Below are 17,048 nucleotides of genomic sequence, written 5' to 3' on the forward strand. Positions count from 1 at the left end.
ATATCCACGTGTTTCGATTCTTTTTTATAACTTCAGGAGGTTTTATATCCACCGAATTGATAGTTGGGTCGTTAACTCTTATAAACGGAAAAATCACGTGACCAATGATGTAAATCAATTAACGAGTCTTCTTAATGTAGTTTCGTAATGGGTACATGATTCTTCCATCCACAAGAATGAATGAAAGTTAGTCTCAGTGATCAATTTTATGAGTATAAAAACCTTGGGGAACTATAAGGAAAAACTAATTCTAGGTGTTGTTTTTGCATTTTGACATTTTTACAAAAATCAAACTCACCCCTCCCTCCCAAAAAAAGGACAGTTTAACTTATCATTCATAGTCCCTTTGAGAATACACATGTCATGGATTCAAGGGACTTGAAAGACATATAAGAAATACAGAGGTTTTAACTTTCTTCCACCATACTCTTGGTTCATAAGATTTTCAAGATGTCTCATAAGACACTACCTTTATACATATATAAACCTAACACCCATGAGAGCACATATAAGTTTTTTTTTTTTTTAGAAGAAAATTGTAATTTTATTAATCAAGAACAACCAAATTGGCTGAAAGTACAACACTAAGATGTGAAGGAACATCTTCCATTCACACCGAGAAACCACTAACATATCTAATAAGGTTGTGAGCAACACAATTCACATGTAGGGTAATTACTTAAATCCATCCTAAGTTGCATCAAAATGGCCTTGCCTCTTTCCTATGTCTAGAGATTTTTATACATTTCCCTTGTTTGATCACACCATTAATGCTTAAAGTTTGGGATTGTTTCATTTTAGACCTTCAAGTTTGAGATTTTCATTTTGATTCACCAACAAACAACCCCCCACCCCCTCTTATCTTAAGAGCCAGATCAATAACGGAAATAGATAGAAAGACCATTTTGAAAATGAAATAAAACTTAGTGGACCAAAATAAAAAAATATCAAACAAGGGAACAAAATGAAAACAATCCTAAACTTAAGGATCAAAATGTACTTTAGTGAAAAAAAAGGACCAACTTCATTTTTCAATCATTTTCTTTCATTTCCATCCCAATCCCTTATGCACTGTCAATCGCCCCAATCCATACATTATTTTCCTTCATTTCCAATCAACTGCAATGTCTCAATCAAGCGATAAACAATCTCCAATGCTTCTACTCACTCAAAAAGGCTTTCAAAACACAATACAAATTTGTTCAGACGGCTGCCCAGCAAGCAAATCGGTAATGCAGCGATCATTCAACGCTAGGCACCAAAGGACTACATTAATGCAAATATGCTTCTATATCGTCAATCTCAGCCTCGACTGATGCTTCTTGGTATTTACATTAAGGATTAAAAAAAAGAAAAAAAAAAGAAAAAAAAAAAAAAAAAAGAGGCAATCATAATAGCTCTAGTAGGAAAGCTTAATGGACTAGGAGGAGAAACCAATATTAAGAACTTAATCATTACTCTGCTTCAGATCTAAGAAAAGAAAAAACATCATATGAACTACAGAATTAGTAGAAACTATCCATCTATCCCTACAGTTGTAAATGAACTGCATTACATTATTCTTGGCTAAACTTACAAGAAACAAACATTCAAACATTATATTTCATGCCATCAACGAATTCCCATCACCTAATCCCACCAAATAATTTCCAGACGCACCAAACCAGGTGACAACCTGCAGAACCATGACATACAATAGAGTAAGTGAAAAATGGAATTACCATTGTAGTAGTAGTTGAGATCAGAGCAACAATGATAGAGAAAAAAGAATGAGGTTACATATCACTATCTTTACAGTTGACTCACAGTTATTGTTTGGAGAGGTAATATGGGTACCCACCAATTCCCATTGGTGTTGATGGGAGTCCAAGGGATTCTTTCTTTAAGGTGACTGGTGCATAGGAAATTTGCGGTTGTGCCTGGTATGGAGCAGGTGCAGTAGGAGGACTAGGGTAAGAAGAAACAGGGTATGATGCTACAGTTTGAGGGTAAGTGTAGGCAACAGGAGTGGTGCTCACATGTGCATTTCCAGGCTGAGGGTATCCAGCTGCCATTGGTAAGGCCATTGGAACCACTGCTGTGGGTAACTGTGTCTGCAAGGATTTTCCCTTGTGGGAATCGGCAAGCTTCACAATGATATTCCTCCCCTGCAATGAAAAAAATATTCACGATTGCTTTCCAAACTTGAAGGGTAGATGTACACATTAATCTTAGACTCTTGAATTATGTTAACTGCTCAGGAAATATTTCAAATAGAACTTCTAAAAATAAGGTTGTTTAGTTTAAAGCTGGCAAAATAAATTAGTTTACACTTTCATCTGCAAACAGCACCCAAAAATAAAGAATCATGTATCCCTTAACATCATTACTGAACTAACTATTTGAATCACAAACAACATGACATAAGGAATTTCATTCTCCCTGAAAGTACTATATTCTTCCAAGGGTAGTGTCTTTGTTCCAACCATTTTCCTTCTGTGATTACCTCTACAAACTTGGCAGTAACAGAAAGAAAATGAAGAAAACAACAATGGCCATTTGGCCCTGTTTGGTTTTGTTCTCAGGAAATAAAACTGAGGAATGTGCTCACAAAAATACGCTTTTATCTTTGGTTAAGTAATAAAAAATTTACTGAATTGAGAAAGTGAGTACAAAGGTTTACACAATTTAGTCACCTAAAGAATTATTACATTCTAAAATTTATGTTAGTCTAAAAAATCAACAAAAGAAAGAAAATGTGTTTTCAGAAATACAGAAAACTATGCAAATTAAGCTGTTTTTTACAGTTTCATTTTCCTTGAACAGAAGAAGGAAAATATATCATAAATTGTCAAAGTTGCAATCTCATACTTGTTTTATGCTCTCTCTCTCTCTCTCTCTATATATATATATAAATTTTTTTTTTTTTAACAAGTAAAAGAACTTGTTTTGAAAAAAGTTATACAAATGATAGAGAGGGAACTAAAATCAAGTACATTGGTTATATACTAAGAAATTCCCCTAAAATGTCAAAAGTACAATGCATCTAAAAAAAAAAAAACATTCAAAGACATCCTAGTAGAAAAGAGCCCCAGCAAACTAGGACTTTTATCTCTACTGAAACTGCTTAGCCCTTGAAAATCCTTCTATTTCTTTCCCTCCATAGATATCACATTAAACAAGATGGAACAATATTCCATGTTCTCTTTCTGAATGAACTGAGTCTCCACCCCCAGCATTGAAGTATTCCTTGCACCAATTTAGGAATAACCCATTTTCCTCCAAAATCAGCAAATATGAAAGCCCATAATTCCACAGCAATTGGACAATGCAGAGGCAAATGATCCATACATGCGTCTATTTAATTACATGTACTACACCAATCCACAATAGTCATAAACCCCCTTTTAATAAGATTGTCTACCATGAGAATTTTTCCCAAGCAAGCAATCTACACAAAGAAAGCCACCTTCATAGCTACCTTCACTCTCCACATTGCCTTCCAAGGAAAATATGATTTAGCCATCATTCTTTAAGCGGATGCCTCACAGTACAATTGTACAGTAAAATAACCATTTCTATATAAAGTTCAAAACACCTTATGCTCTATTCCCACACAAACCCAGGCTAAACACACCAACTCAAAGCTATTTATCATATCCAATTCCCAATCTTGAGCGGCCCTAACAAAGATGAATTCCAATTTAGAACTCCATTGATGACCTCCATATAGTTAAACACCTTAGCATCTTTATTTGCAGCTAGCTGGAAAAGCTTTGGAAATAAAGATGCTAAGTCAAAATCATCACACCAAACATCAAAGCCAAAATGTAACTCTTCTACTATCCCTAAAGATAAATCAAAAAAATTGGAAAAGAAATCTCACTCTACTTTGATTGCCTTCCAAATCTCCATCCTTGAGTTATGGGATTTAGATATGAAGCCCACCTTCCTTCCCCTACCCCATATTTACTGCCACCAACCATTTCCATGGATGATACTACCAACTGGTTCCACAAATGATCATCCTCTTGATAAATCTTTGATTCCACATCAGATTGCTAAGGATTTGTACAGGGGGGAAAAAAAGAGTGGTAAGAGGACTAAACCCCAGGCTTCACCACCTAGGGCTGCTTGGAATCACCACGAAGTTATGGAAAATTTTAAACTCAATTTCATTCATCAAAATTGATGTGTCCAACAATGGTCCTTGGAACCTTTAAGTAGGTCTTTCATAGTTACCTCAAATGAGGAAATAATTTAAAATCAATTAGAACAAATGGGATATATGCCCTAATCAAATTACTTTTAGAATGAAAAATGGTATCAGATCAATCTGAGCTTAATCAGTGTCAATTAATCCTCCATCATCCAACCAACTAGTGTTGATGCCTATAAACGGGCGTGATCTGCACCAATCTCCATTACTCCTTCCCAAAAAATTCATGATTAAAAGATACTCATTTTTTGATACCTAACCCTCTTGTGCATAATGGCACACAAGCAGTTGGAAACCGAACCCTCTTGTGCATAATGGCACACAAGCAGACTTCCAATCTATTAAATGAGTTTTCTCCTCCCCAAGTAATCCCTGTATAACTCCCTTGGTATCAAGCCAAATTGACCAACATGGTAAAATGAGACATGAAATAGATTGGTAAGAGTGATTTTACCCCCTTTAGAAAGGTATAATTTCTTCCATCCTGCCAATTCTCTTTTTTATCCTCTCTAAAATAACATTCCACATGATAGAACAAGCCTCAAAAGTAGACTCATGGTAAGCCAAATAGATAATACATACAAAACTTACCTTACACCCCAAAGCCACTGCTAGCTCTTCCACCTCTGGCATAGCCCCACTCTCCATTTCTCCTAACTCATATTTTTCTCTATATATAACAAAGGCTGGCCTATTTACATGGTCATATACCTAGCCAATGTCAAATTTGTAATTATTCCTAGAATCTTAAGACAAACACTGTTATCTAAACATTCATTTACTATCAACACAAAGTCTAAACACCACCCTCCACAAAAGTGTTTTGTGATTCAGATTCCAGCTTGCCCATTACTCTCCTCAATCTATTAGTCCGCACCTTTGCTAAAGTTTTGTAAATGCTTCACACCAAACTTGAACATTATAAATCACTAATATTTAATTCGCCTGCCCTCGCAGAATAAGAGCTATGAATGATGCATTTAGGCCTCTCTCAATGGTTCCCTCTGCAAGACATTCCTAAAGAAATTTCATCAAATCTTCTTTGACCACTACCCAACATCTTTGGAAGAAAGACATTGACAAAACCAGACCAAGAGCCTTGTACCCTCATTTATAGTTTTGACAGCTAAAAATGCTTCCTATTCCTCAAACATACTCTCAAGCCACTTGTCATCCTTCTCTTTAAGTGTTGCCAACTCAATGTCTTCTACCCTTGGGTGCCAATCAACAAGTTCCTTATAAAATCACTTATGAAAAAAAAAAAAATTATCCCAACAATGTTCCATCCACATACATTACCAACATATGAAAGAATTTGTATTACCATACCATTTTTCCTACCAAAGTGCTTTAGATTTTTGTCTCCATCTTGTTTCTTGCATCAGGGAAATCTCTTCTAGTTTGTCTTTAATGCATCTTTACTACAGTCTTCATCATCTAAACCAAACCCTTCCTCCTTCAAATCCAGCCTCAATATCTCAAAAACTGCTCTATTCTTTTCCACACCTACATCCGAAAAAACCTCATTATTCCACTTTTCTAAATCACCTTTTGGCTTATGGATTTTCTTGGACATAAAGGGGAGGGGGGAAAAAAAACTAGTGGAGCCCTTCACGCTACTGCTTTCCCACCACTCCTTCACTTTATCAAAGAAATCTGTTACATTGAGCCACGTGTTCTCAAATCTAAATGGACTTTTACTACTTCACAAGCCACCACAATCTAATAAAATAGGTTACAGGTCTAAAATATATCACGGTATCAACAGCTGGACTACATTTGGGATGTGCTCCTCCATCAAAGCTAAAAATGCCCAATGCGGGAGAGTGAGGCCTCGTTTGAGAGGATGGAATGGAATGAAATGGAAAGGAATGAAAATAATAATTTTAGAATATTCTTCCTTTCCCTTATTTGGGAGTTTTAATAGAGGGAATGGAAAGTCCATTCTCTTGTTTGAAAATTTAAGTGGGAGGGAATGAAATGAATAGGAAGGAACACTCATTCCTTTCTATTCCCTTAAAACCTCAAATTTTCATTCTCCTGAAATTGGGAGGAATAAGAGGGAATGGAATTAGATTTAATGATTTTTTTACTAAAATTTCCAAAATACCCCTATATATTCAACCCTTTATTTTAAAATAAGAGTCTAATAGTAATATTGTCATAAAATGATTCCATTTCATTCCCTCCATGTTGGTCCCAAATAAGATTATTTACATTCCATTCATTTTCATTCTTTTCTATTCCTTTATTTTAGAACATTCAATTAAGGTAAATTAATTTCATTCCATTCCTTTCCCTTACTTAAATACATTTCATTCATTTCCATTCCCTTATAATCATTCCATTCCATTCCCTTATGAACTCCCAAACGGAGCCTAAGGGTTGATCTTGATTCTCAACCCATTTAAAGAACCCCCTTCTAGTGGAAAGACAATTCAAGCTCTGTGATAAAGCCTGAGAACCTCTGCATTGCTTGCAAAAAATTCTGATAATTTCATCTTTCTTTTGGAAATCTCATGACATTGAAGTCCCCCTTACACACCAAGGAGCTTCTCTTTTCTGTTTAACTACTTTCAACTCTTCCCATAAACCTAAGCTCTACCATCATCATTTGGTCCAAAGACACTAGAACACCCCAGTTCAAAACTATCATCCACATTCCAGAATAAGAAAGATACTGAAAGATTCCTCACTGAGCAGTCTATTTTTTCAACCACTCGTTTATCCAACATAACGAGGATTCCACCAATAGTCCCAATTAACAATTACCATGACACAAAAGAACCCCCCATAAACTCCTTACCATCTCCTTTGATAAAATTTCTTATTCCTATAGGAAAGTCTTTTCTTTCTTTCTTAACTCTTTTATGGGATTTTCCCCAACTATAGAATTATATATATATATAAACTCTTTTATGGGGTTTGAAAACATAATTGTTTTTTGGGCAGAGGCCCAAATGGTCATGCATGAAGAGAGCTATATTGAACATCATGAATAGACATAAATCTTATAGTTACTTACCCCAAGGATCTTGTTTGGATCATCTATGGCCTTCTTCGCAGCCTCCACAGTCTTGTATGTAACAAAACCGAACCCACTACACATAAAAATTGAGAATGATGATTGCATAATTAAGTATCACAAAAGTAAAAAATAAGAAATATCTTAACAAAACATGAGATGGCCATGGAATTATTTACCGAGACACATTTGTATCCTTGTCATATGCAACTGAACCTTCTTCTATGTCACCATGCTTCTCAAAATATTTGAGAAGCTCCTCACTAGTAATGTTTGGTGACAAGCCCCCAATGTAGAGCTTCCTCTGGGCCAAATCAGGAGTTGTACTTGCTCCGCTTAAGCCCTCACAAGCGAGATTGCAAACAGCTAATCGACCCTAAATGAAGATGTTCAAGCAACCAGGAAACAGAAACAAGAAACTAATTATTATGAAGGTACCAAACAGTCCATATAAAAAGATGGAATTGTTGATCTTAACCTAGTTATTTAAATAACCTTGATGCAGCATGGGGAAAATATGATTCTGTACACACGGTATGGACAATGTGTATGTGTGAGTGTGTTTATGTATATCATTGAGAGAGAGCAAGAGAGGTAAAAATGTGTGAAGATCATAATTAATACCCTAAGAAGCCCAATACCCCGCAAACAGAGCCATATAATGACGAAGAGAGGTTTATATTCCAAAATATTCTATAAGACCACACAAGAAACTTATTCAGAACTGTAGATTATTGTTGTACCAATCTAGCAGGCACACCAACTATCTAGTTCCCTTCTGCAGTTGTGCAACCTCTCAAATTGTAATGCATCTTCCAGATATGGTTTAATTGATAGCTTGTCTCTTTCCCTTGAATGTTTTCTCCCCATTCAAATAGATATCAGTTTTGCATGTCAAGAACATATACTAATGAAAAGCAGTACAACTGCACACACCTATGAAGTGTAATTTAACACGCATTCTCAACTATAATTTATGTCCTAAACTAGAAAACAAAACAAGCATATTTCATATAGCATTCAAGGGTATGTGGTGTTATGCACACATTTTGAGTACCTCAATACTTGTCCATCCTGCATGTCCTAGTCAACAATTATTAGGAACATACTTTGTTTATATATAAAATTGAAAAATAAAGGTGCTCCTGTGAATAGCATTACTGGTAACAATGCTTAAATCATATTTTCAAAGCACAATACATGCACATGCATTCTCTCCGAAAGAAAGAGAGAGTCTAAATGAGAAGGAAAGATCTACATGCATGTCTAAATGAGAAGTCTCATGTGCAAAAATACTAGATTGGCTAATGCTCACATCAATCATTTTACTAGGTGCTTTCAATGCATTATGAGCTGACTCCATATGTTTGAAAGTAATGAAACCATAACCACGTGATTTTCCTGTTGTTTTGTCAGAGATCACAGCACCTTCCTCTATTTCTCCATGCACTTGAAATGCCTGGACAAGTACATGACTTTAAATGTTCAGTGTTCAGATTCTCTTAGAAGTTCAACAGAAAAAATAGCTAAACACCAGATGTTAAGTTAAAAAATGTAAGTGTATTGAACGAATTAAGTATCTATGAGTGAATAACTTTTTTCCAGTTACATGTTTTATGGGCAATCACAAGCAAGACACACAAAATACAATCAGCAGTCAGCAATGCACTCACAGCACACAAGGTTTCTGAAGTGGTATTCCAGGCCAAGCCACGAACAAAAAGCTTTCGATGGACAGGATCTGCACTGGCAATACTTCTAATTTCTTCTGCAATTGAAGGATATTGGGAGCCTCTTTATGCCTCAACATGCAAACAAACACACATGCACAGGGTCAATCACACAGCATACAGTCAGTAGCAACACTCATATGGCCCCTTCTCACATGACACAAGCACAACATTCTCACATACAACATGAATTGATAAGTACATGCATACACAAACACAAGGATGTTTCAAACGAGGCCAGTTTTTGATGCAATGCTCACTGGGGTTGGGAAAATTATAGAATCTTCTACGAGTACCATAAACGCATACCCCCTTCTCCATCCCTCTCACATGAATTGTGGATCCCACTATGAATTTAATTAATAGGATCCACAATTATGTGAGAGGGAGGAAGTACGCATTTATGGTACTTCCGGAGTATTCTATAATTACCCCTGGAATTGAGGTCGGACTCACACAGTCTCATGACGTGATTACACAATGGGAAAAACTTCGCTACCATTCCTTAGGTGTTACAGCTTATGCTCCCCACTTAAATTTAAACATATGATTGCATTGAATTTAACTGTCCTTGGGAAAGATGATAATTATGTTTGTGTTACATTGGTCAATGCAGTAATGTATTTTAATTTTTTTGGAGAACCAAAGATACAACACTTAAGGAACTGTATCTACTACCTACTTTTTGCCCATATCGAATTACATGGTTATTTGCATGCTCCGAGCGCCAAGTTCACAGGGTAAAGAGTGTGTGGTTGGCTTGACTCGACCCCTAAGCAGCCATATCAGCTGGTAACTCGTTTGTACTAAAATTTTATAATACTGCAAGTGTTTCTCTTATTAACCATCAAATCTACTACTATAACATACAAGCCAAATTCCAAAACGAGATATCCAAAGATTTTCCATTGGACCAAGAAAAAAACAAAACCCACTGGAACTCTGTTAATCTATTCAATTTCCCATAGCACAACTTCCCAACAAACCCAGGTGACATTTGGTTGCTAGAAAATTGAAATTGACTACGTATTACCAATTCTTTGAAGCTAAAATCTCAAATTTAAAATTAAAATTTAAAAAAAAAAAAATCATGATTTTACAATGGGATCATGATATTATTAACAAAAAAAAAGGGGGGTATAGTAAACCATAAAATCTATAGCGTTATGAAAATTGCAGGGGAAGTAAAGGGAGGTAAGAGAAATGGAAAGAAATTTAAGAAAAGAAAGAATATAGGAATGAACAAGTATTGAAAAAAGGGGGGGGAGGTTATGTTATGTTATGTACAGTTTAGAGAGAAGATGGACGAGCTGGGGCTTAGGGAGAGGGTCAAGCAACAAACGCATCTCTTCTTCAGATGATGATGTTGATGATGTCTCTCCGTTTCCCACTGCTTCTCCCACCTTTCTCTTCTTTACGTCCTCCATTTCGACCACTATCAAAACCGAGCTGTGTTGTGTTGTCTGTTGTGAACTAAAATGAATTTGGGTACTTCCGCTTAGGACTTAGGGCTTTGCTTGGTTGGTTTTACCTTTTAATTTTATGGGAATGGGAATGGGATACAACAAATTATTAAATACGAAATAAACTGCGTTTCACCAAAAATAAATAAATAATTCACGGTCACTTTTATAGTCAGAGAAGCTGGATTTATTTATTTATTTATATTTTTCACATAAAAACATGGACAAGCCATGTGGAAAGCAGGGATCGAACACTGAGTCTGAGAGAAGGACCTCACAATCACAATGTAGGTAGAAATGCCATCAGGCTATAAGGCAATGGACGATTGATTGCGTTATATCAATAAAAGAATATAAACTACTAATAAATTAACATTAAAAATGATGCAAGAAAAAAAAAAATGATGCAAAAAAAAAAAAAATTCAATATGAAGGTAAGTCTGGCCCACTTTCCAATATGCAGTACCCTCTTAACCCAAAAAAAAAAAGAAAAAAAGTAAGTGTGGCCCACTTTCCAAGTTGTTAGACTCTCAAAACTAGCAATCAAATCCTTAAAGTATGCCCAAAAAAAAAAAAAAAAAAAAAATGATCCAATTTATTTCTTATTTCTTATAGTTTACCTCATTTTCCAATTTGACAAATAGAGAGTTTCGTAAGTTTGTAAAAGGATTACTTCATTTTTTATTTCGCCTTTTATATCCTTATATTATTCATAACATATGTATATCCACCATCATGAGAAGATATTAGGATTTGAAATCAATCATCCTTTCTTTGTTTATTCCTAGTGGTCATTCTTCCAATCTTGATCCTCCCCGTGGTGAGCGAATTGAATTTGCTTTGGCCCTAACCAACGAAATCAGTAGAGTGTATTTTAATAATAATGGATTATGAGGGAGGGGGCAAGCAAATGGGAACCAAGCAAGAACTAAGAACCAGTGTTGATGCCCACTTTGGCAAGAAGGCCTAATAATAGGAAGAAGCTCAACAATATGGAAGGGAATAAATAAGAAGAATTAGCAAGTTGAGAAAAAAAAAAACCATTGAGCTTGAATGGTAGGAATAATGTTTCATAAGCCTGTAAAATAGTAAAATGGCTTCAAAGAAAGCAAAAGGGTCTCAAAGAAAGCAAGCGAGCCCAAAGGAGCCTGAAGAAAGAAGTAGTAAACTCATGGGCATTATGAGAAATGAAAAGTAAGTAAAAATGAGCCGAATGAGCCCAAAGGAAGAAATTAAGCAAATGGGGTTGGTGGGAAAGCCTATAAACCCCAAAAGTAAAGGATATGATAATTTGGGTCAGGGAAGCCTCAAAGACTTGACAAAAGCCCATGGGAAAGAAGGATTGGAATGGACTGAGGATGCCCGAGGAAATGAAACAGGTCGAGAATGCCCAAAAGAATAAAATGGGCCAAGGAAGCCCAAAACAGTGTGAGTACAAGCTCAACGATAGTATTGGGCTACTGGAACTAAGCAGAAGGAAAGTGTACAGCAGGCCTAAAGGAGGCCCAGCAATCATAAGTCAAATAATAACATGGCAGAAACAATGGGGTGGCATGGCAGAAGTGTCAACCAACCCACAAAGAGGGTAAGGGTTGGACTAAAGAAGGAAAGGCCAATGCCCAAGCAAGACCCAGCCCAAGGAGGAAGCAAGATATAAAGAATGAAAGCCCAGTGACTCATCCACGCCATAAGAGGTCAAGAATGAGTAGCAGAATGTGTAGCAAAGACCAAACAAGCCCCTAGGTCATGGCTAACGCATGAACAACAGGCAAGCCATGGACACACATGGAAGTGGAGCACGCAGAAGGCTCAGACACCACCTACTTGTACCTAGCTAATATAAAAGTGGTGGGTCATGGGTCAGAGGTAAGAGAGGGTATGGTTTGGTGGTAGGGAAAAGGGGAAAGCCTATTATAGGGTTTCCGCTCAAGATCTTTTGGGAGAAATGTCATGCTAGGATGATCTACCACCCAAAAGAGATGATCACTACCCAAAAGAGGGAAAAATGAGCTGGAATCACTAGGTGCATGCCATAAGGGATAGTAAGAGAGAATGCTCACCCTTATTTGGATGGGAATGCAACGGAAAGCAAGAAAAAAAAAAAAAAAAACTCTTTTGTCCGGGAATGGAGTGTGGCATGGCCAACACAGGTAAGTGGTGATGACTAGGCAGTTGACAAATCAATGGGTGGTCTGGGTAAGACATCTATACAAGGACAACAGCAGTTAAGGGGTAAAACAATTAAAAACCCGTCACGACAGGCAGTATAAAAAGGGCTTTAACTATGCACAGTAGGAGAGACAAGGAGGAGAATAGAGAACAGCAGAGATAAAAACAAGAGAAAAAGAAGTAAAAAAAAGGAGTGAAAGATAAGAGGAAAAACAAGAAACTTAGAAAAGAAAAAGGAATCAAAAAGGAAAAACAGGGAGTGAGTAAGAGTGTGATAATGGGCATGTACTAATAGGCTATTCTCTTCTCTCTCTCTAAAAGCCTGCTCTCTAGTGAGGATTAAGGAATTTGAGGATAAGCCATCTAGGCCCATTCTCTCGAAATGGGTAATTTCTGTGGCATGACTTTCTTGTGAGATTGTCCATATTGAAGAGTGGTTCCCTTCCTAAACTTGACTTCGTTGAGAAATCAAGCACGATAGACTAATCTTTCTTCCTTTTATTTTATTGATCAAGCATTAATATTATTTCTTTTTCTTTTTATCATTGTTATTAACTCATTTTTGCCGCATTTATATCACTGTATTATTTCCTCCTTCACTAAGATCATGATTTAGCTTTTTCTGTTTTCTAGCTGATAGTAAGCATATTCTTCTTATTTTTGTCATATTACACCTGTTTGCCATAAATTTTTTGTAACAGCATCCTCTACCATGGGCACGTGTACAAGGTCCCAGTAAAGGGGTTCTAGCTTGTGCACAAGCCAGCTTGGGGTGTGTTGCAGTCAAGCCGGACCCAACTCTCCTACCCCAAAACCATTGGGCCGTAATGTGGCAGGAGACAACCCAGCCTAGAGTTGCAAAAAAGGCCCACTACAACTAGAACGCTTGACTAATGGACCCTTTCATAGTTCATAGTTCATAGTTCATACAAACACTTAACTCATTAGGCTAAGCAGGGATGGATGGAACCAATCATAAGTGCAAATTGCACTTTAATTAGTGTAGAAAATAAAGGCTAGGGTAGAAGATAGTGGAACTAATCATATCCTTCTTTTCTAGTACCAAGGAATCAAATGCAACAACTTCTTTTATGACAACCTAGAAATCTAATCGAAACCAAAGTAATTGCTTTCTTATAGAGACAATCTTGAGTTCAATAAGAAATTATGAATTCATGATCGTGTGCTATCCTCGATTAGTGTCAAAATGAAAGTTACTCAATGATCGAGGGTTCTATAGCCCTCGATAATGTGATGACAAAGTAGAGATAAATGAGAACACTCTTTCCTACTCCAGCTTACATACTCTTATTAATGGTTTTATTATCTTGGACCACAAAGACCACATTCATGCATCTGGTTTCCATTCCTTAAATCTTAGATTTTTTGCTTCAAAGTCTAGGTTGCACTTGTCGCATGACTTGACCCCCCCTCATTGGGACATAACAACAGAAGAACAGACAAATTAATTGAGAACAGAGTGACAACATGAAAGATAGACTAATCAAGCAGAAGAAGGAACGACATGAATGCAAAAAGAAGACTTCGAAAGAACAATGAAGTTTGGGTCTAAAATAGTATGCTTAGGTAGTTCATTCGCTGAGCATAGCAAAATTAGAGGAATTTTAGTAACCTTCTAAATAAAAATGAACTACCTTTTGGATCAGAGCTCTATGAAATCTATTAGATAAGGTTTTGGAAGGTCTATGCTATAGCAATAGTTGGGTAAAGTATAGTCATCCACTGATGATATCGAATATTGGACTCCAACAAATCTTTCCAGTCTCTATAGTCTTGACTTCAAAAAGCTTGTGATGACTTTCTGTTAGGTTCTGAATATTTAGAATATATGTTTAGGTTCTAAATACTTTGTATGTTGCCAAACCGAGAACAAAAACTTGTCTAGGTTTAGATCTTAAGGTCTATGAAATATTTTAGACATTACTCAAGTTAATACAAGTCAACATTCAAGAACATACAAGTTGTAGAAAAAAGAATTGAAAATATGTCAAGCTTGATCGATTAAGAAAGAGCTTCGATCGATCAAACTGCAATTTTGTAGAAATTTAAGTAAGGCCTAATAGCCCATGAAATGTCTAGGGTTTGAGTACAATACTACTTGGTATATAAGGAAAATGCTAATACACATTTTTCAAGTCTTGAGAGTTACACTTGTGAGATATATGAGGTATTGTGCCTTCTAACTCTATCAAGCATCTACTGGAAATCAAACTCATATTGCTAGAATTGATGGATTAAAGTTGCAATCAAGCTTTAGCTATCAAGCATATTGAAGATCAAGACATGAACTGGAGGTTTATGTGAGAACAAGTCCAAGATCAAAGAAGTTTGAGGAGTTCAAAGCCTAGTTTGGTAATTGTGTTAAATTTACTACAAATTGGTATTCTTGACTGTGAATCTAAATTTTATATAGTGGATTGTTCTCTTGGGATAGTTCCCCCCATGTTTTTTTACCTTGAAACAAGTTGTTTCATTGGTTTTTCTAGGTCATCACATCTTGTATTATTTAGATTTCCGCTGTGCATGTTGATTATAATAAATGTTTAACCTAGATTTGAATAATTAACCTAGGTAACAACTTGGCTAATAAATTAGGTTAAACATAGTGCTTTTCCAGGGGTCTAAAACCTTTCACTTTCACAAGTAGATAAGGAACATTGGGTCCCCTTGCCTCTACCCTCTACCTCCAGGGAAGAAGCCATTTAACTCACCATTAATCATAACAAAAAATAAATGGTTGGTGTTGGAAAATTACATGTATCTCATACATGTTATACCTAGTCGAAATAAATCTAGGATCTAGCTATTTAATATTTTGCAAGAACACATTCTAACTTGAATCTGAAAAAATTCCTAGAAAAATACAAACCTTGAAGCAACAAGTCTAAAATAAAAAAAACTAAAATTTCAGCAAATATAAATTTCCTGAAACCTCCATGATCTTCACTTTAATGACTATAGACTTGGTCAAGAGTGTGAGCTCTTCTTGTTAAAGCTAACCCTTAGCCATGTATGACAAGGAAGGAAGGAGAAAACTATTTTCTCCTAGCCGTGTAGCCCCTAGGGTTTTTCTCAACTTTTTCACTCTCTTATGCATGTCTAAGGGCTTTTGTATATATATAGCTTGAGGTGAGACTAAAGGGAATAATAAAAGTCTAGCTCCAATGGGCATTGAGCATTCTATTATCTCATAACAAGCTCAAAGTTAATGCTACATTGTATGTCTTTGAGTCATTGATTTAATCTCTTAATTATTCTTATATAGTTGGAATATAATTCCATTAAATATAAACTTTAGTAACTACTTACTAAAATGATTGGGTCAAACTCTCTTAATAGCAGTTGTGAGATTGTTTTTTCATATGAAGGTAGTTAGTAAAACAACATCTCATAGTGATCTAGTTCAGTATATTCAAAATAAATCAACATCTCAATCAGAAATCTCCACTTTCTTGACCAAGGCATATAATCATAATTGATATGTTATAGTTTTTTGAGTACAAACTAATTTTTAGTTTTCTCGAAGTGATTAAACACTCTTTAAAGCAAGAAACTTTAATTTTTAGTTTTCACACAAAGATGAATGGGTTTTGAAGAAGGTAAAAATCTATGTTGACGGATCTCCATGGAATGGGCTTGATGAATCCAGATCCGTGGGCCGATAAAGGGCAAGCCAAACTTGTGTAAAGGCTTGTTATGGACAGATCCTGCATAAACAGATGCAACAGGAATAGGTTAAGCACCCACAAGGCAACCAGAAACCCTAGATGGGAAATACTTGCGACACACACTTAACCACCATAGAATCCCAAGGTAAATGGAATCCTAGCGCAAAAAGGATTCCAGAAGATATGCGCATTAATGAAAATCTTCTCTATAAGGAAATGTCTTGTCCATCACGTTTGGGACTATTCAAGAGGATTCCTATAAGGAAAAGACTTCTATACCAAGGAAGAGATGTCAACCTTCTACTACTATAAAAGCCTCAATATCCTCACAAATCAAGGTACGCATAATTTACCTTTCTCTAGCACTCTAGAGTTGTGAGAATAATTCTAACTTGACCTTCGGAGGGTATTCGATTGGCACCACACCGGTGCTCTCTGTTAGGTCTTCTCTCTTTGCTGTGCAGGTATTGTTACGAGCGTGCGAAAATCGTGTGGCTCACTGGTGATATTTATAGCATCATCAGTTGGCGTCGTCTGTGGTAAAACAAAGCACGAGACTTATAAGCCATAACAAACGCTTTCCGGACTAAGAGTTGCATGGTTCTTACTCGTTTGATGGCGACTACCACCAATAACATTCAGGGAGATGTGCCACGCTCGACCGCTCTCAAGAGACAAGTACAAACCCTAACCGCGGTATTGGAGCGCCTCACTAGACAAAACCAAACCCTAGAAGAACAGTTGCGACAGAAGAACGCATCGATGGGAAACCAA

The 17,048-nt window shown here is 36.3% G+C and overlaps 1 protein-coding gene across 3 annotated transcripts; it reads right to left on the bottom strand.

Moving 5' to 3' along the window:
• Positions 1-1,421: 1,421 nt before the first annotated feature.
• On the bottom strand, positions 1,422-10,550 carry LOC115953284 (UBP1-associated protein 2C-like). 3 transcript variants are annotated; one of them, XM_031070882.1, is made up of 7 exons: positions 10,241-10,550; positions 8,897-9,017; positions 8,539-8,682; positions 7,403-7,599; positions 7,224-7,299; positions 1,807-2,147; positions 1,422-1,675 (listed from the first exon to the last, which is right to left on the bottom strand). In XM_031070882.1, the coding sequence occupies exons 1-6, from the start codon at positions 10,378-10,380 to the stop codon at positions 1,809-1,811; spliced, it is 1,017 nt and encodes a 338-aa protein (XP_030926742.1). In that variant the 5' UTR covers positions 10,381-10,550; the 3' UTR covers positions 1,422-1,675; positions 1,807-1,808. The 3 variants fall into 3 exon arrangements, with proteins under 3 accessions (XP_030926742.1, XP_030926743.1, XP_030926741.1); XM_031070883.1 differs by having other exon boundaries at positions 2,019-2,147; positions 10,241-10,507; XM_031070881.1 differs by having other exon boundaries at positions 1,841-2,147; positions 10,241-10,505.
• Between the last annotated feature and the right edge of the window lie 6,498 nt (positions 10,551-17,048).

The sequence above is a fragment of the Quercus lobata genome, chromosome 7 (assembly GCF_001633185.2).
Source record: "Quercus lobata isolate SW786 chromosome 7, ValleyOak3.0 Primary Assembly, whole genome shotgun sequence".
NCBI lineage: Eukaryota > Viridiplantae > Streptophyta > Magnoliopsida > Fagales > Fagaceae > Quercus > Quercus lobata.